The 21,353-nt window shown below is 44.4% G+C and overlaps 1 protein-coding gene across 5 annotated transcripts in view; it reads right to left on the minus strand.

The window, feature by feature from the left end:
* FBXL13 (F-box and leucine rich repeat protein 13) overlaps positions 1–21,353 on the minus strand; it is a 238,941-nt gene that overhangs the window by 60,183 nt on the left and 157,405 nt on the right. For all 5 annotated transcript variants that reach the window (XM_075599630.1, XM_075599629.1, XM_075599631.1 and 2 more), the window contains one exon: positions 12,318–12,416. In XM_075599630.1, coding sequence (XP_075455745.1) covers positions 12,318–12,416 — 99 coding nt within the window. The remainder of the gene's footprint in view (positions 1–12,317; positions 12,417–21,353) is intronic.

Here is a 21,353-nt window from a genome sequence, read left to right on the forward strand (position 1 = left end):
CTTGGCCCACCCCCTGTTAACAATCATGGTAAAAATTCCCCGGTGAGCCCTAGATGACCCAGTCCGACACTTTATCTTTAAAACAGATGTCCTGTTGAAATGCAAAGCGTTTTTATCATGCACTCAGGCCTTCTGCTGGGAGACTTGAGAGAATACATCCTTTTACCCAAGGGAGTCCTCCCAAAAACATGTTATTATTCATTTATTTGGCTAAAACATTACAATTAATTTGTATTAATTTTGGTTGTCAGCTCCTATTTAGTCTTTTAACAGCATTTTTTTTCTGCAGTTACATATTTCAAATCTATAGAATTGAGTGAAAAGCCATTGACACTTAAAGCAGCATTTGGTAAAAGATAATTATACATTCTTACCTAAGCTGGCAATCGTTTGGGGCTCCTGTTATAAATCTGTAAAAATCCTGATTGTGTGCCTAACATAATGGCTGCTTCAGTCAGTGTAACTCAGCAGCTACAATGTATCCTTATATTACTTAGGTAACATTCCTGTAACATTACAGTTTACAGCTCAAACTGCTGGTAACAGTTGCAACAAATGATCCAAAACAGGAAAGTGTTGCAAAAGTCTTGCACTGCTGGGGAGGTGGGCTAAAACCTGCTATAGAAATCAAAGGATGCTTTAAAACTCACTAAAAATGGCATTGAGTTGAATGATAATAATTAAAAACAAACAGTCACTATTATCTAATAGTACAGAACTGATTTATTTAAAAAAAAAAAAAACTATAAGATTTCACATATTTTGCGGCTTTAATGCAGGGACCAAAAGCTTACATGGGAACATTTGTCCTTATTAAAGCTGCAGTTCAAGCTGCCGTTTATAAAAAAAAAAAAAAAAATATATATATATATATATATATATATATAATCAAAAAATAAATAGATGATACCGTTCTGTGGCTAACGAAATGCTTTTATTTGTGCGAGCTTTCGAGATACACTGATCTCTTCTTCCGGCGATGTTACAATGAATGAATTAAGGATTACTTAAAAACAGTGTCTCTTGGAATGTTATCTGTGCTGGTCCTTCCCCCGATGTGGATGTGTTTTATGGCTAGAGGTGTCAAAGGGTTACTGAAAGCAAGTGAAGAAAGAGTGTGTATGTGTATCAGTGTGAATAAGAATGAATGGAGAGCCCACAGTATAAACAGTGCTCTACACAAGGTGTGTGTGGAGTGAGAGGGGATATAAATGGTGTGGGTGGGTGTGGAAATGTGAGAGTTTGTAGCACAACTAAAAGTGTGTGTGGATACTATGTGGTCCCTATTGGTGTATAGGGATGGAAAAATAAGGAGTATTAGTATGTGTGAGAGACAGCTGTGTGTGCATACATATAGCACAGTAAGTACAGACATGGCCTTTAGCGCTCATGGGAAGAGAGTTCGCTAGTGTCAGTAATGACTCATAAAATTTCGATCTCTGTTTAGGCCACTGCTAAGTGTCCCGAACAGTTGCATAAATTTGTATTCATGCAACCGTCTCTCTTTCGGGGTTTTAAGATTACCTTTGAGTATGGCAACCCTCAGATCGTTCATCTTATGGCCAGAGTCAGAGAAATGTTCGCCAACAGGACTGTCTCTTGTTCCGCGTGTGATGCTGTGGCGATGCAGGTTCATTCTCTTGTTTAGCCCCTGTCCTGTCTCACCTATGTAGTAGCAGCCCCCTGGGCATTTCATGCACATGATGAGGTACACGACATTGCTGGAGGAACAGGTGAACCCTCCTCTGATTTTGTATTCCCGATTCTTGTGTGGTGTTTGTATTGTGTCCGCTGTGTAGAGCATTGCGCAGGTTTTGCATCTTGGGTCCTGGCATGGTTTTGTCCCGCATTCAGTTGTACTGCTGAATACTTTACTCCTCACCATAATATTCTTGAGATTATGGGGTTGTCTGTATGATAATAAGGGTGCTTCAGGGAAGACCCGTTGCAGTCTTGTATCTTCCTGGAGGATGGGTTGTAGTTTCCTGGCAATCTTGCGTAGGGCTCCTAGGTGTGGGTTATATGTGACCACCAAAGGTACCCTGTCGCTTGTCTCCTTCTGTTTGTATTCAAGGAGATCACTTCTTGGTATTCTGGTGGCTTTGTGAATTTGCTGGTCTACAATTCTGTGGTTATATCCACGGTTTATAAAGTCTGATCTCAAGGCTTTAGTCCGCTGGTCTCTGTCTGCTGTGTCGGAGCATATCCGGTTGTATCGTATGGCTTGACTGTAGATGGTTGCATGTTTGGTGTGTGTCGGGTGGAAGCTGTTGTCCCTCAAATAGCTGGCTCTGTCTGTAGGTTTGCGGTATACAGAAGTCTGTAGTTGGTTGTTCTTTATAGTAATGGTGGTGTCTAGAAAATGTACTTCATCCGGGGAATGGGTGAGTTTGAGGTTGATGGTCGGGTGGAAAGTATTGAAGTTGTCATAGAACTGTAGGAGGTCCTGTTCGCCAGAGGTCCAGATCAGGAGGATGTCATCGATGTAGCGAAGGTATGTAAGGGGTTTCAAGTGACAGGTGGACAGAAAGTCACTTTCCAGTTTTGTGCAGAACAGATTGGCATACTGTGGCGCCATCCGAGTACCCATAGCGGTCCCGGTTGTCTGGAGGTATGTGTCATTTCCAAATGTGAAGTAGTTATGGGTCAGAATAAATTCAATGCATTTAGTCACTGTCTCTGTGAGTGGCTCCTGCGGTCCCAGAAAGTATCTGCAGGCTGAAATCCCATCCTCGTGGGGGATGTTTGTATAAAGTGACTCTACATCCATAGTTGCTAGTAGTGTTCCTGTAGGGAGGGGGCCAATGGCATTCAGTATGTTTAGCAGGTCGGTGGTATCCTGGATATAGCTGGGTGTGTTCCTGACAAGTGGTTTTAAAATGCCCTCCACCCAGCCAGAAATATTCTCTGTAAGTGTGCCAGATCCAGAGATAATAGGCCGCCCAGGGTTACCCTCTTTGTGAATTTTAGGGAGCATGTAGAATGTGCCAGGTTTTGGGTTAGCTGGTATCAGGTCCAGAATTTGTTCTCTTGTGTGGATCGGGAGTGTTTTAATGATCCTGTTGAGTTCTCGCATGTATTTTTTAGTTGAATCCTCCTGCAGTTGGGTACTTTGAATCAGAGAGTTGCCTGTGTGCTTCCCGCAGGTAGTCTGTGGTGTTCATTATGACCACTGCTCCTCCCTTGTCCGCAGGTTTGATTGTTATGTTGTGGTTGGCCTTTAGCGATTCTATGGCTCTCCTCTCCATCAGTGTCAGATTATATGTTTGTTTCCTTACTTTGTCCATGATGGTGGTTTTGGCGCTGTGTCTGAAGCTTTCAATGTACCGGTCCAATGTGGGGTTGCGCCCAGTTTGTGGGATCCAGTTGGATTTTTGCTTCTCTCTGCTCATGTGCAGCGGCTCTCCTTCTGCAGTGTTGGCATAATCTTGGTTGTGTCTGTCATGGAAGAACTCCTTAAGACGCAGCCTTCTGAAGAATTCTTCCAGGTCACTGTACAGCTCAATCTTGTCCATAGGCTTGGTAGGGCAGAATGTGAGACCCTTTGATAATACTGAGGACTCTGCTTGATTAGGTGTGTAATCTGAGAGGTTAACAGTGCAGTCCTGCTCTTGGTGACTGTCAATGTTTGCATTATTAGTTGTTGTGCTGGCTGCTGCAGAGTATCTCATTCTTAGCCTCAGTCTGTGCAGTTTCTTTTCCTTATTGCTAATTAGACCCTTCAGGAGTTTTTCATGGAATGTTTGGAGTCTTCTCCATGTGTCTATGTGAATTTCTCCTGTCTCCAGGATGCTGTCTATTGTCACCTGTATATATATATATACAGTGTGTATATATATATATTTCGCATTCAATATGTGCATCAATACAATCTGCACACTGACAAGTGATTAGCTAAGCTGCAGATCGATCCGTTCTCCTGTAATCGATCGCTTGCTCGGGTTATTTAATTCAGTTCTTCCACAGCATTGTGGGCAATGTAGTCCAGCAATATTATGTGTCTGGGCAGTTAGTAGATACAACTGGTGCTCTGGTAGAGAGGGCGGGTCTCAAGGGCTGTCACTTTGGAAATGCTTCCTACATTAGAACATTAAAAATGTCTTTAAAACATTTTTTTTAAATGCTACAAGTATTTTCTCATAGTACAGAACTGATTTATTAAAAAAAAAAAAAAAAAAAAAACATATATAACATCTATGCAACATAAATCTAAAAACATTTTGAAATTGACATATAATGTGTAACATACTGTCTCCAAATGCATAACATCTGCAACAACCTAAGAACATGAGAGCCAGGTAGGTATAAAGTTGGTCTGCTTCCCCCGGGGCTTGCTCATCTAGGGTCTCAGATAAGCCTGGGAACATGCTCATAACAAACCCTAAGGCCTCGGTCCCGCTGCGCTCGGTGGCGCGGGCGGCCACACGCGACTTCCCCACCAGCAGGGGAATCCTGCGGAGCCGGTCCCCCCTGGCTGCACAGCTTACTACACGCTGTGGCGCGTCAGCCGCTACGGGATACAAGAGAATGGTGTTCCCTAGCGTTGACGCGTCACGTGGTATGGCTGTGACCCAATGGGGAGGGGAGGCTTCGGGAGGAGGAGAGGCTTCGGGGAGCGGGGAGGAGTGTGGAGTGACAGCAGCGTGAGTGCCTGTCTGTGTGTGTGTCTGAGTGCGTGCGTGCCTGTCTGTGTGTGTGTATGTGTGTGCCTGAGTGCGTGAGTGCCTGCCTCTGTGTGTGTGTCTGAGTGCGTGCGTGCCTGTCTGTGTGTGTGTCTGTGTGTGCCTGAGTGCGTGAGTGCCTGCCTCTGTCTGTGTGTGTGTGTATGTGTGTGCCTGAGTGCGTGAGTGCCTGCCTCTGTCTGTGTGTGTGTGTTGCTTTACTTACCCGAGCCGTGGAGGGAGGGGGGGGGAGAGTAGCGGGTCCCTACGCTCAAGCCACGCCCCCGTCCCGCTCAAACCTCCCACTCCCGCCCACCTCCCGCTCCGGCTCCTGCTCCCTACAGACCGCATATCGCGGTCTGTGTATGTCAGCGCCCCGCCTGTCTGCAGTGCGGGCGCGCTGACTCCGGGAGCGGGGCCTTAGCCTTAGTGACATTGGGAAATTCATTCTTGCATTCCTACCTTTCTTTTCCTTTTTCCCTAACCCTGTGAGGATATTCAATGTTCAACACTTTTGTGCTACAGAAAACAATGCTACTCTTTCCCACAATATAGCGCAATTGCACTGTAGCCATTCCCTATATTGAAGTCAATGCAAATATTTAAGTTAGGCCCTTATTCAATATGAAGTGATGTCATGTCTCCATGTCAGGCGACTACCCTGACAAGGAGAAGCGGCTTGAGAGACAGCGCACTGAATAAGAATCTTACCCCCACATTCATTCAGCTCTGTTACGGAGCGATGGAGTGACCAACAATTTGGAAGCCGAGGTAAATTTGATTTTTCAGAGACTGTTGTCACATGTGACTGTCTCTGAACCAATCAATGACCTTGTCGCTAGCGACGTCGCTGAAAGTTAAATTATAACTTTCGCGGGTGGCGACGGGTGACGTCATCGGTCGCGTTGCCAGCACTATAAGCGCGGCCTTATTACAAAAAGCAAATCCTTCCCAGACACCACACTGATAAGGAACCTTTATTTGTATGAGTCAGATAACCCCTTACTTTTTAAAATGTAGCCAAACATTTAAAAAAATAATAATACAGAAGTAAGACTATTTCCAGCTGTCATCCATTGTCAACTTTTCTTTCACACCGTTCGACATGTTTATCACTTTTTATTTGAACGCTTCTCTCTTTCCCATTCCGTTTTCTTCACTTATTTGTACTGCTTTCTTTCTGTATTCCCTATTTTTGCTTTCAAATATAATATTAAAAAATAAGAGTATATAATTCGCAAACTGTTACACCTACTCATTACTTTCTCTTGTCCCTTCCAAAGAGTCTCACTCTTTCAGTATCGTGAAGTAATTCTCTTCAACAGTTTCTCGTTTGCTTTAATCTATTTCATTATCTTTGCCTGTAACTTTCTGTTCTCTAACATTAAGCAGGCATGCCATAAATCGTTTCCACCACGCTGAGCCAGCAAATTCAATCATTTGAGTACGGAGGAAAGTGTGTGTGAGGTATAATATAATTGAGCCTGCTATTACAATGTTAAAACAGCAATTCCTCCTGTACTTCCTTTTTTTGTTTTACTGAATCAGAATCAGGGGGTCTGATCGGAGCTAAACTGTGATACCTTTGCTCTTGGGACCCCCTGGTTTCTGAGATATATTTATTTATAAAATATTTTACCAGGAAGTAATACATTGAGAGTTACCTCTCGTTTTCATGTATGTCCTGGGCACAGAGTTAAGACAAATAATACATGGTTACAAGTACAGTTACATAAATGAACAGGGTATACATTATATACAAGACATTGCATGCACAGTTAAAGAAAATATATATTATGGGCGTATGAAACAGTTACAGACCAGACTAAAATGTGAGACAGCCTTAGATTTGAAAGAAGTTAATCTGGTGGTGGATGTGAGAGTCTCCGGTAGGTTGTTCCAGTTTTGGGGTGCACGGTAAGAGAAGGAGGAACAGCTGGATACTTTGTTGAGCCTTGGGACCATGAACAGTCTTTTGGAGTCTTACTCTTTGATAAAGCGTGGGATACCACGTGAAACGCGTCAGAGTGTTCTTTTTGGCTGTTACTATGCCCTAAAATAAATTTTTGCACCTAGGATATTTTGTGGTTTGCAGTTTGTGGTTTCCAATCTTCAGCAGCAGCAGCAGCAGATGCACCGCCGTTTTCCCTGTACTCTCTTCAATTGTTTCTTGGTAGGAGCATGCAGGACAGGACCAGGATATCCCCAAGGTCAGCAGTGAGTAATCCATTTACTTCATTTATGTGATCAGTCCTACACACGGTTACCTAGACCACCACATAAGACTTACCTATATGGCTAGTGGCATTATCTATGGGAGTGTGTTTAACATTGGACTATCTGGAATCCTGAGTCTTATGAACTGTCCTATGCTATGAAGATGTTTATATTTTTATACCATGATCAAACATTGCCTACTCCTGGTTAGCATCACAAGTGGGAATTAACCCTCCCCTTCCCTTCCATGCACAGTTAAAGAAAATATATATTATGGGCGTATGAAACAGTTACAGGCCAGACTAAAATGTGAGACAGCCTTAGATTTGAAAGAAGTTAATCTGGTGGTGGATGTGAGAGTCTCCGGTAGGTTGTTCCAGTTTTGGGGTACACGGTAAGAGAAGGAGGAACAGCTGGATACTTTGTTGAGCCTTGGGACCATGAACAGTCTTTTGGAGTCTGATCTCAGATGATAAATGCTGCATGTGGTAGGGGTGAGGAGCTTGTTCAGATAGCTGGGTAGCTTGCCCATAAAGAATTTAAAGGCAAGACAGGAAAGGTGAACTTTGAGCCTAGACTCGAGTGATGACCAATCTAGTTCTTTGAGCATTTTGCAGTCATGTGTGTTGTAATTGCATTGGAGAACAAAACGACAAATTGAATTGTAGAGGGTGTCAAGTTTGCTAAGGTGGGTTTGAGGTGACGAGCCATCTACTATGTCTCCATAGTCAATAATTGGCATTAGCATCAGCTGTGCGATACGCTTTCTGACCAGGAGACTTAGGGAGGATTTGTTCTTATAAAGTACACCTAGTTTGGCATAGGTCTTGGTTGTCAGGGTATCAATGTGCATACCGAATGTTAAGTGGGAGTCAAACCATATGCCCAGGTATTTAAAACTAGTGACGGGGGTTAGGGTGGTGTTAGCGTTGGTTCTAATCTGGAGCTCAGTCGCTGGAAGCTTTAAAAATGTAGTCTTGGTCCCAAATACCATTGTTACAGTCTTGTCAGTGTTTAAAAACAGTTTGTTGTGGGAAATCCAGTTTTCGAGTCTCAAAGTTAGACTGAAGTATGTGTTGAAGGTCAGAGAGACTATGGCTGTGTGCATATAGGATTGTGTCATCTGCATACATGTGTATTGAGGCTTCCTTACAAGCTGTGGGAAGATCATTGATGAACACTGAGAAGAGTAGGAGCCCCAGAACAGAGCCTTGCGGGACACCACAGGTGATATCCAGGGGGTTGGAGTTAGAGCCTGAGATGGACACATGTTGGGATCTACCTGATAGGTAGGACTGAAACCAGTTTAAAGCATGCTTCCCTATTCCAGAGCTCTGGAGTTTGTTAAGCAGGATAGCATGATCAACAGTATCAAAACCCTTTGCAAAATCTAGGAATACTGCACCAGTGAGTTGTCCCCGTTCCATTCCACACTGGATTTCATTGCAAACTTTTAGCAGGGTAGTTACGGTGGAGTGTTTGGGGCGAGGGAAATTTGTCTTGGTATAGTAATCGCTTAATTGGGAGTGGACACATCTTTCCATGACTTTGGATAGAATTGGGAGAAGTGAGATTGGCCTGTAGTTTGAGACAGTGTTTTTGTCCCCACTTTTGAAGATTGGGACAACTCTGGCAGTTTTCCAGGTCTTAGGGATATGGCCTGCAGACAGGATAGAGTTGACTATGGAAGCAATTGGTTTGGCAATGGCTGGGGCACCAAGTCATAGGAACCTAGATTGTAGTAAGTCAGGTCCAAATTGGCTGCTTAGTTTTCATTTGAGGAGCGCTTGTGTAATCTCCTCTTCGGATACAGGGCCAAATTGAAAATTGTGGGCAGTGTTGGGAGGGGGAGGGGCTATGTGTGTACTCCCAGGATGAGATTCAGGTTTGTGGTTTGGGCTGCGTTTCGCTAATAAGTTAGTGGCACACCCCACAAAGTAATCATTGAATGCATTTGCATTGTCAGTGGGGTTTGTCAGAGTAATATTCCCTTTAGTGATATTACTTGGTTGTTGATGGTTAGAAGGCTGGAATATATTGTTGATAGCCTTCCAGAAGTTAGCTGGGTTTGATGTATTCTGGTGGAGATTGTCAGAGTAATATTGTGCTTTTGCGTGCCTTGTTTGCCTGGTGCACATGTTCCGCGGGCATCTGTAGTGATTGAGATCCTTGGTAGTGCCAGTTACTTTGTAGCTTTTCCATAAGGTATCCCTGAACTGGTAGAGTGCTATAAGGTCAGTTATAACCCATGGAAGGTGGGCCCCCTGTCCCCTTATTTTGCGTAGTGGAGCATGGGTATCGCAGAGTTTTAAGAACACGGATTGGAAATAGTCGAGCGCAGAATCAGGGTCGGGAATTAAATCGATTCTGTGCCATGGGCAGTTGGTAAGGTCATCCAGAAACTGTTGTGGGTTAAAGTTTCTAAATGTTCTAGTGAGGAGAACTTTAGGGCTTGAATGGGGTGGTTTAATTTTCCTTACACAGTATACTATTGCATGATCACTGAAAATATCAGGAAGGATGCCAGAGGATTGGATTCTGCTGGGGTTTGAGGAGAGAATCCAGTCTAGCAAGGAATGGTTATGCGATTTCAGGTTTATCCGTGTGGGTTGGGAAAGGAGTTGTGATAGGTTAAGTGACTTGAGTTGTATCTGGATTGTGTGGTTTTTAGGGTCAAGCCAATTGAAGTTGAAATCCCCAAGAACTAGCAGCTCACTCTTCTCATTCAGAGAGGAAATGGAGCCAAGAAACTGTGTGATATCAGTCAGGGATTGTAGAGGGGCTTTAGGGGGGCGGTAGATGCCAGCAAGCAAGATGGGCTTAGAAAAGGGGAGGCAGAATTTGCCAACTAGAGTTTCAAAAGAGAGTGGGCTTGGGGGGCAATTTAACAGTGTAAATTGTAATGTGTCTGCAATATAAAATAACACCCCTCCTCCTCTCTTTGACCTATCTCTCCTAAAAATGGAGTATCCCTGAATGGCAATATTTGCATCGGGGGTTTTAGGGGTTAGCCATGTTTCTGTAAGAACGATGGCTTTGGGTTTATGCATAAGGCACCATTGTAACGCTTGACTGCCCGCAGACCTGACCAGTCCCCAGTACTGAGGTGGGTAAGGGTATAACACGCACCCACAGCAGTGAGGGCGTGCCCGGAGTGTGGTAAGATGCGTTGCCAGGTCTGGTGAGAAAAGGGTTAGCCAGATACTTGCCGCATCCGGGGCGCCAGAGGTCCGAAGGTATAAATCCAAAAGCCGTAGGTCAAGGGCAGGAGAGAGCAGCGTAGTGAGGTCCAAAACCGAGTCCAGGGGTTAGCGAGGTTTACGAAGTCTAACGAGAGCCAAGATCAAATCCAAGGGTATCAAACGAGGGCAGGGACTGGAGCGTGAGCTGCAAAACACAAGAGAGCCAGGCATAGACCTCCGTACTTCTAGAGCCACAAGAAAACTATGCAGAGCGAGGAAGGAGAGGGCAGACAGGAACTATATATGTGGGAGAGCCAATGGGCGCAAGAGGTGGAGCGGGGGCTTGACTGAGCGGAGCCAGGGATAGGCTTAGATGCCTAGTGTGATGTTCACCAGTGGGAATAGCCTCCAGTTGATGGGAGGTGGAGCCCAGGCTGCATGAGGAGTGTAGAAGAGAATGGGTGCACGCGCGCCCTGTAACAGTCCTGCGCGCGCGCCCCGGCAGCGTGTGGGCGGCGGCGTGCCTGCGGAGGACAGGAGCGGCGCCCGAAAGGAGCCGATGGGGAGGGGGCCTGGGCTGCATGGCATTGCTGGAAGCCGGGGTGATGGGGACCCACTGTAAGGCGCGTGTCCCCTGATCCCTTACAACCTTGCCCTTAGTTCGTCCAGTTTGGGCAGCAGGCTCCGAATATTTATATCGGCGACAGATAGTCCTTTTTAGAATTTAAAGGTGGAATTCTCAGGGGTATGGGACAGAGCTGAAATGGGAGGACCTGGGTTAAGTTCAATATCACCTGTTAAAGAGAGTAATAGTATGAGTAGAAATTTGGGTAGTTGTTTGCAAGTTGTAAATTTGTGGTGTTTGCCATTAGAGTGAGCAGTGGTTGGTGTGTTGGTTTTTAGAGTTCTCCATCAAAATTCAGTAGATAGTGCAAGGCTTTTGATTAGTCCAGGGTGTATGGTGATGTTGGGTGTGGGCCAGAAGGGAGGAGTTTGTAGTGGATAGAGGGAGTAACATCTCCATGAGGCCAGGAGAAAGAAAAAAGTTAAAATACATAGCAGGTTCATTATGCCAGAGGTAGGCAGTGCTGCATGGAGCTGTTGTGAGCAAAGTGATGTGTGCAGACTAAACAACAGGGGTGTGCCGGTTCCTTGTCAAATGTTTTGCTGCATTGTAATGCTAGAGTCAATTCAGGGTTTCAGTGGACTGAGTGGGTGTGGGAGGTAGTTTTGTGCAGTCAGTTTTGGGAGACGCTGCAGTGAAATAAGTTGTAAAGGGGTTGGGGGTTCAAATATGCAGGCTAACAAGCATGGGATCATAGTGTGGTCATATAAGCTCCCCGTTTGTTGCCTTGAGTAAAAGAGTTTGCAGAAAGATGCAGTCCCCAGTCCACCTCTAGTCAAACTATAGTCTAACTATATACTGTCACTTAAAATGATCACTTAACTATAGTCTAACTATATATTGTCACTTAAAATGATCACTTTAAATGCATCACTCTTAAGATGCCAATGCTACCCTGCCAATGCAGGGGGGATATTTATTTTATACAACTAAAGCAGTCACATGACCCTCCCCCCGCCCCAATAAATCAGCTTATTCCAGTTGGTTAATTAGCAGCACACAGTTAAGAGGGGGACAAAAAAAATACACCTTTTGATATTCAAACATACCAAGAGATCAATAGTACAAGCCGGTGGGTAATTATTTTAAAACAGGACTTGCAGATCAGGGACATACCAAGAGATCAATAGTACAAGCCGGGTACTATACAATACCTTTTTATGTGGCAGTGTTTCGGGTCCCTTTTGAGAAATCAATATGGCCACCATCTTAGCCTCTCTGCCGTGAAGTACTAGGACACCGCAATGTCATTAGCGCATGACATCCTGACTTCCTATTGGACAACCCTGGCAGCCATCTTTTATTTCACTTTAATTTTACCAGCAAATAAAAAGGTAAATATTAAGCATAGCATGGTTCTGTTCTGCTGGACCCTCTGATTCAGATTATGGGGGGGAAAAATACCCCCCCCCCAAAAAAAACATTACTGGAGTTTTTTTTTTAGTTTTTACAATATATAATATAATAATATAATAAACTAATAATTACAGCTGCTGGACCTAATTAATGCCACTGATACTCTTTTAATTCCCACCAAACCCCAAAATATTAGGGAAAAAGGTTAAATACTAACTGAGTAGTTTTGTACCCAGCAGTTGTTTAAGACTTTAAGTATTTTAGTTGTTTACTTACTAAGATGCAGTTGTCTGTCAGAGTAAACATATCATTTATTTTCAGCTGTTGAAGAGTACTGCAGCCAGCAGCTATACATTTAAAACCATCAACCGTGATCTGAGGAAAAAGAAAAAATATTGCTTGTATTTTCAAAATAAGAAGACAGCCATGTATTCAGTGCGTTGGCATAATTGCATAGTCAGGTTAAAACACAGAGAATTATACAGTACAAGGAAATTAACACGAAAGCTAACAAGAGGGCACTGTGGGACGCCCCATGGACTACTTTTCAAAACATAATTATGCAACTATTAGAAGAAAAAAAAAATAACAACCGTAAACACTTAAAAAATGTACCAATTAAGAATCAACCAACTGTATAAAAACAGAGGGAACTTATTTCCTTCCCATTAAAATAGTCATAATCCCCTCACCAGTATAATTAACAGAATATTGATAGTTTGTATAATATGGTCACACCATGTTAATCTGTGTCTGGGTGAATTTATGTCAATTCTTTACAAACAAGGCATTAACAACTTTCCAGCATGCCACGGCCGGCTGGGAGTTTGGCGGGGTTTCGGTGCAGGGCCTTTTGCGGGGGCCTCCTATCTTGTCTGGCGCGGTATCTCCTCTTCCAATGACGCAGCGGCGATATGTGATGTCATGTTGTCATGGCAACGGGGCACCATGACAACGAGACATTACACAGTAGGGGATGCCGCCGGACAAAGTATGAGACACTTACAGAGGCCCTGCGCACTCCCCTGCAATCAATTTAATCGTTGTGGGGAAGAGCGCAGGACCTCTGTAAACACGAGGCTCGGTGCAGTGGAACCAGGGCCACTTTATACATTAGGCTGACTAGGCACAGTGCCTGGGGCCTATGAACCTTTTAGGGCCTACAATATTTCACTTGAAAAAATACCTAAACAAAAAAAAATCACAAAATAAGAGAAAACAGCAAATTTTTATTTAAAATGCCTTCGAAGTATCGATACCTTTAAATATCAATACAAAAGTATCGATGCCAAATATCGCTAGTATCGAATGAAACAAGCAAACGATGAAATTAGCATAAAAATGAGTAAAAATATCGAACACACAGGCCTCTAGAAATACAAGTGCCTAGTGCCTAGTGCCTATGAAGGTCTTAAAACAGCCCTGAGTGGCACCAATGGCACTGCCATGCATAATGGGGGCCTATGTCGTTTGTAATTTTAAAAATGTATTATTCACCAATTTTGCTTTTGTCTTATTATGACCCTGTAAAGCAGGGGGGTCTCCTGGTTCCACCAGTTCTGAACTGGAACAACTGCAGGTTTAGGAGAGATTATATTTTTGTTATCAAATTGAAATCTGCTCTTTAAAAAGAGCTAGTGGGACCATAGAGATTGCTCAGTCTCAGATGACACTTTGCTTTTTACCGGGGATAGATACTGTACACCTCAGTGGTTCCCAAATTGTTTTACATTGTGCACCCACTGATAGAAGATATTTGTTCCGCAAACCTCTAATTATTCAATCTTTTTTCCCTACTCATCAGATTATTGCTAACAAAACTGTTTGACTGATCCCAGGCAGTATAGTGTCCTGAGCTTGTAAAGGGAACACACGCCTAAAAAGGCCCCAAACTGCACCTGCAGACCGAATGGGGGAGGGTATAGCTGTCAATTATTGCAGGAGTTTCCAAAGTCACGCCCCACAATGCCTTGCCGCTGTGGATGCAAAAAAATGTGGAGAGCGACTCCGGAAACGCCTGCTGCAATTGACCGCTATATCACCCCTGTTAAGATACCCTTGAGGGGTATGGGGTAACGAGTGTCAGAGGTATGGGGTACCAGGTGGGGGTGTAAGGAAGGTATGGGGCAAGGGGTGGGGGGAAGATTTGGGAGAAGGGGAAGGTATGGGGGGAAGGTATGGTGCAAGGGGTGGTGGAAAGTATGGGGCAAGGGGTGGGGCGGGGAAGGTTTGGGGCAAGGGGTGGGGGGAAGGTTTGGGGCAAGGGGTGGGGGGGAAGGTTTGGGGCAAGGGGTGGGGGGGAAGGTATGGGGCAAGGGGTGGGGGGGAAGGTATGGGGCAAGGGGTGGGGGGGAAGGTATGGGGCAAGGGGTGGGGGGGGAGGTATGAAGCAAGTGGTGGGGGGGAGGTTTGGGGCAAGGGGTGGGGGGAAAGTATGGGGCAAGGGGTGGGGGGAAGGTATGGGGCAAGGGGTGGGGGGGAAGGTATGGGGCAAGGGGTGGGGGGGAAGGTATGGGGCAAAAGGTGTGGGGGGGTATGGGGCAAGGAGTTGGGGGGAAGGTATGGGGCAAGGAGTTGGGGGGAAGGTATGGGGCAAGGGGTGGGGGAAGGTATGGGCTAAGGGGGGGAAAGGGATGGGCCAAGTGGTGGGGGGGAAGCTATGGGGCAAGGGATGGGGGGGAGTTATGGGGCAAGGGCATGCGGGGAAGTTATGGGGCAAGGGGTTGGGGAGAAGGTATGGGGCGGACGATATGGGGCATGGGGGGAAGGTATGGGGCAAGGGGTTGGGGGGAAGGTATGGGGCAAGGGGTGGAGGAAGGTATGGGATAACGGGGCGGAAGGTATGGGGCAAGGGGTGGGGAAGGTAAGGGGCAAGGGATGGGAAGGCAGGTATGGGCAAGGGGGGGAAGGTATGGAGCAAAGGGTGGGGGTAAAGGTATGGAGCAAGGGGTGGGGGGAAGTTATGGGGCAAGGCGTGGGGTAAGGTATGGGGCAAGGGGTGGGGGGAAGATTTGGGGGAAGGGGAAGGTATGGGGCAAGGTGTGGTGGAAAGTATGGGGCAAGGGGTGGGGGGGATATAGTGCTGATTGAATGGATATGCGGCAACACTTTATCAGTCTCCAGGGGATTAAAAACGGGAGTTACCCGATAGATAGTCTTAGTCCTGTTGGTAGTGCACTGCCCGGGCAGGTATGGATGAAGAGGGGTACCCCAGGGTTGAGACAATGTTGGAAAAGCTCACCCTTTGAATACTGCAGATCCTTGACGGTCCTGTTTTCCCTCTGATCACGAAAACCGCTCCGGTGCACACAGCTTGAATGTGCTGCAACTCGCGATACCACGCAGCCCTCCGGGTGTCCGGGTCTGATGTCACTTCCGGCTGTGACGCACAGACCCTTCCCGGTAGTCTCTGGGCTCCGTCTCTCAGCGCTCCTCCTCCTGATGGTTGACCGTGACCATTCAGACAGCGCAGCGAGTAGTATTGTCCGCTCCTCTCAAACGCACTGATAGCCAGGGGATCCCTGACGAAGCCTTTTGGTGAAACGCGTAGGAGGAGGAGCAAATAGAGTGTTTGCTGGCTATCAGTGCGTTTGAGAGGAGCGGTCAATACTACTCGCTGCGCTGTCTGAATGGTCACGGTCAACCATCAGGAGGAGGAGCGCTGAGAGACGGAGCCCAGAGACTACCGGGAAGGGTCTGTGCGTCACAGCCGGAAGTGACATCAGACCCGGACACCCGGAGGGCTGCGTGGTATCGCGAGTTGCAGCACATTCAAGCTGTGTGCACCGGAGCGGTTTTCGTGATCAGAGGGAAAACAGGACCGTCAAGGATCTGCAGTATTCAAAGGGTGAGCTTTTCCAACATTGTCTCAACCCTGGGGTACCCCTCTTCATCAATACCTGCCCAGGCAGTGCACTACCAACAGGACTAAGACTATCTATCGGGTAACTCCCGTTTTTAATCCCCTGGAGACTGATAAAGTGTTACCGCATATCCATTCAATCAGCACTATATATATATATTTTTTTTAACTACCATTCATGTATTGATCTTATATTATTGTTGTCCCAGAGGGTTTTTTTCCTGGGACTAGTTCATTTAATAAAGTACATTAGTTTAATCACAACCCCTACTGTCTGCGCTTCTCACTTTTTTCTGTTTTGTTGTTACGTCCACACTAGGGACTGGGGGTTCCCTATTATCAGAAGCTGCACCCACCACCGGGTTGTGATTACTTTAATTCCATCTTTATTTACACCCAATATTAGCAAACACTCAATTGCACCGGACTGGTTCATGTCACATGACTTTTTTGTTTTTTGTTTTTTGCTTTTTAGTTTGCTCCAGTGCCCATATTCAAACCAACAACCCATTCGGCGCTTTTACACTTTTTTGTTTTGTTTATTCTTGTTGCCTTTCCTATTGCCTGATTTTGTTAGCACTTATTGTATTATAATTCCCTTTACCATATTGCTTTATTTGTAAAGCGCTGCGTACATTGTGGGCGCTATATAACTATATACATACATACTTGCCACTGGTAGAAATCTGACAGGCAGAACTTTTGTTTTCTCTCTGTGAGAATGGGTATTACTCCTGGTACAAAATCTCAATAATTACTGCAGGCATCATAAATAATTTGTACAAATCACCAAAACGATGTTTTCTTTTAACTAAAGTATCACAACTTATATTTTTAGAGCAGCCCCCTTCTTTATCTCCAATACATTTCTGGCTCATGTAAACCTGTTCTAGTTGAGCCTTCCAAAAATGTGGTAGATTAAACCCAATTAGGATAAAACAATTAATCATGCAGACAGGGATTCCCTTTAGGATCAAAATGTACTCCATCCCGTTCCTATCTTACTGACTCATCAGTTGCTCCTATCCAATCCTCTGTGAAGCCATCTACGGCTTGCTCAGCAAATGATGGAAATAGAAAACAAAGCACTACCTTGCTGATGCACGGTGAATAAAAGGTTAACTCAAGTGCGTGCCCATAAAAAATGATTTATTAGTTCCAAGATATAAAACAACTACATGGAGGGGGTCCAAAGGCCCCTCACCAACGCATTTCGACCGCGTTAACTTTTTATTCACCGTGCATCAGCAAGGTAGTGCTTTGTTTTCTATTTCCATCATCTGTATGCTGTTGAAAACAGAGGCACACGGATATCCTGAAGGACTGATATTGAATTATACCCCACCACAACGTGAGTTACTATACTCTAGTTTACTTATTGTTTGCATATCCACTCAGATGCTATTGTGACTGGACACTAGGGGTGTGGATTCTCACCGCAGTGCAAGTGGAATCCTGGCCAGCTATGCAGAAACACTGTTGAGTTATATATATGCTATATCAGTGACAAGGTGGGGTATATCATCTTGTTTATGGAGGATATCACAGCTGTGCATTAATGTTATAAATGCTTAAAGACTGTGCATTGATTTGTCTGGAGTTTGGAGCATCACACAGCTACTGTATCTGTAATCTACAGGCTTGCTCAGCAACACTGAATTAAAGGGGTTGCACATTTAATGCCATTTGATGATTAGTGTTGTTGAAATCTGTTCTTTTTCCCTGTGTATTTAACTACTCTCATTTTTTTAAACACAAATATAAAATGATTTTCTTGGAACTAAAACAGCCTTCCTGGTTCTTTTGCTCACAGAACCCCTAAATATTGGTTCAAAAAGGCTGCTTACTTCCAGAACAGCCATTCACATGTATTAGTTATTCCAGTTGTGACGGGGTTGGGGGGGGGGGGGATAAATTGCTGTTGAAGAGGGAGGCTGGAGGGACACAAACAGAAGCAAAGGACAACAGTGTTTTTCACATTACAAATGTATGTAACTAGTTGATGCATCAATTTCAACCCATCTTGGACTTATAGATTGATTCATTACATTATTTTATTTTTAACAGATTAATTATTCAATCTGTACTCTAGTAACGAGGACGCTCCTGCTCTTTTTCTTTTTGTTGATTGTGTTTTTGTATCTTTTTTCCCCGTTAGTGTTACCTTTAAAATTACTGTAACCTCATCATTGGTGAAATATCAGAAACATATAAGAAAACGTATTACAATGTAAGGTCAGTTAAATATGTTTGGGGGATTCCTACAGTCTACAAGAGAAAAAGTCTTTTTGCCACATGTGGGATTGATATGTTAGAATGTGATTCAAACCAGATTTCTAGTGTGTGTTGTCCAGTAAGCCAGAAGACAGCCTAGCAATAAAATGATTTGGCACACTTTGAGTAGGATAAGAGCTGCATTTAAAGAACTCGTATATGTCATTCAAGTTTCCTTTAAAGGAGACAATCCTGATGTTCTCTATTAAAAAGTATATTTTTTGTTAATGCAACGATACATTATGCATGTATTTATTTTTACATGAAAACAGTGGCTCTAACCTTTACATATAATTATTCAATACTTAACAGGTATTTGCTTGTATTATATCTTACATTTTTAAAGTAAAGAAGACTGTCTCTCAGTTTCTCCTAGGAAATAATGATTTTAATTCAATGTAGCTTATTCAGTATCCTGCAAGCTACAATATGCCCAAGTTTGGAACACTGCTGTCCAACCAGCTTGAGTTTGGGAGTTTGGACATGTCCCACTCAATTTGGTTATGGTGACAAAAAGACCACAATCCTACGACGTTCAAAGTACACAAAAGATAAATAACTCATAGGTGTATCTGCATGTTTTTATGCTGCCCCAAAGCGACTTAATTTACTGCATTGCAACATGGTGTAAAACTGCAGACAAGGATTTTAGGTAGTGACATGCAAACAGACATGTCGGTTTTAGCTATTTATCCATTTTTAACAGAGGCCTAGTGCATTGTACAGCTAACCCTGGGAAAGATATGCACTTACACTCACGTGTTCTCAATCTTTGCTGGGTGCAATGTATAGAACAAAGGCAGCACAACATAATTATGCATATCTCCCAATTTAATTTTTATTTTATTTTTTGCATTTCCCCCCTAAATATGTTGTGCTTATACTGTACAGCTGTGGCTGCTTTGAGACATGAACTCATTACATTATACAGTAACACTGTTTATTATGTGGAAGTTGGTTTTGCATTGTGTATTTTCTACTTTGGTGAGACATTCCCTACAAACGTGGGACAGTTGGTAACCATAGTGTTAATGCGGGCTCTACAATGGATTTTTGACTGATGGAATATTAAAGGGGTTGATATTTCTTACCACTGCAGCAAAAACACGTTGCTGAAATTATATATGAATTAGAAAAACAATTTAATTTAACAGTCTCTGTGTGCTTACTTTTAGTATTTTGTTAAAGATTAATTCCTGTGCCAGGACAAACTTAACAGCAGATGAGTGTGTAAGACTGAAAATATAGAAAAACATAACTGTGCTGTCATCCAGTGTGGTTACTCTCCAAAACAAATATTTTGCTTCCAGGAAATCATGCTGCTAACTTGTTCCTGGCATTTAGTTCTTGAATTTGTATTTGGTTGATAGCAATTACTGTATGTATTAACCATTTCACTTAGGGTCAGCATTTACTAAAACATGACAGTAGATCAGTGTGCACTAAATCTGTTCATTTCAATAGCAAGCTCTAAATAAGACATTCGTTTAGGACTACAGTACTTGCAAATGTGAAATAATAAGAAATCAATAAAATAGCTGCAGCTCTGTAGTACTAACTGTGCATACTTTATACAAGTGCAGCAGGGTCCCACCTGGTCCCCCTTACACTCGCTGCTGCGGGTGCTCCCGGCGGCGTCGGAGGCAGGGCGCCGCCATCTTGGTTGTGTCGCGGGGGTTCGCGCATGCGCAGTAGCAACGCGGCAGCCATTTTGGTAAAGGAGAAGTGGCAGCAGAGGCGTTCCGTAGCGCAGGGATGGCCCACAGTTGCGCTGCGAGCTTCTGCCCTAGGCCAGAAGTATCCCAGGCTAGAGCTGAGACCCTGACACCCCACTACTGAGGGTGGGTGGTCATAGGGACAGGCCCTTAGGTAAGGACCTTGTGCCTTCAGCTGTGTGATAGGCAAGGACAGAGTTACAGTGCCTGCTGTAGTTCCTTGGTTCAGGGAGAGAGAGAGAGATCCTGTACAGTTCCTTAGTGCAGGGATCAGTGATAGTGTTTGCAGCATGTTCCTGTATGCTGTGTTGCTGATCCAGAGACGGTCCTTACGGTTGGACGTCCGGCTGGACCCCATCCAACGCGGAGGTACAGATCAGCGCTGGACCAAGCGGCGCCGGTAGACCCTTGGCGAAGACACCCAGGTGCCGGAGCACCTGGGCAGGTATTTACAGCCTTCCACACGTGCACCAACTTTACCTTGCTCCTCACATGTGACAGGCCTGTTCACACACTTTGGTGGGCTTGGACTCTCTGGACACGGTGTTGGGAAGGGGGTGTAAGGTTATAGCCCAGTTAGGGGCAAGGTTATAGCGGCAGAGGGTGGCCTATGTACTGTTGTGTATTGCTGATGTATGTGTTATGTTATATTCTGCATATAGTTAAGACCGCTGCTATTTTACATCTAGTGTATGTGTTCATTTGAATGTGTCCTGCGAGGAACAACTCCCGCTCTGCTGGGAGCCATCGCAGGTGGAGGCGCTGTGCCATATAGTATTGTTCCAGAGGATACACCCCAGGCTCTCACTTGTGGAGACTTAGACCTCCTGTGAGCCTAACAGGTAAAGCACCACACCTGGTAATACATATAGATTCTCCTCATCTGCACCCTATCTGCGATTGGGGGGGGGGGGGGCATATGGGATACACAAGCTTTTGAGGATGAATGTGCAGCGTGGATTCTTCCAGCACAAGAAGGTCTAAGGTATAATAAATAGGGCTCTATTTATTATGTTTAAGTTGTTTTTGTTAGGAAATATTTGTATTTATTTGCAATTATAAAGCTGACCTTCTCTAATGTAACAAACTTTAAAATGACTGCTCCAATAAGTACTTTACCTTGTAAAGTAACAAAGATAAAAAGCTAATGTCATTTATTACATTAAACAAGGCAAAATACTCTGTACCTTTCTATCATAATGTTTGTTAATGGGCTGACTAATCTCTACTTCAAATAGCATACACATATTGAGCTATATAAATGTAGCCATGCATAATAATGACTGCATACATCTTCCCTGTTGGCAGTAAGTCCTGGTAAATACAGGTCTGCCAACGGGAGTTATGGAGGTTTTCCCTCACACCCTTGTGTGGTGCCCTGTGTAAGGAAGGGAGTGGCTGTATGCTCTGAGTCCCTGGATAGTGACCTCAGAGATGCGCCTGCCCCCTGGAGTATAAAGG

Source organism: Ascaphus truei, chromosome 5 (assembly GCF_040206685.1).
Source record: "Ascaphus truei isolate aAscTru1 chromosome 5, aAscTru1.hap1, whole genome shotgun sequence".
Taxonomy (NCBI): domain Eukaryota; kingdom Metazoa; phylum Chordata; class Amphibia; order Anura; family Ascaphidae; genus Ascaphus; species Ascaphus truei.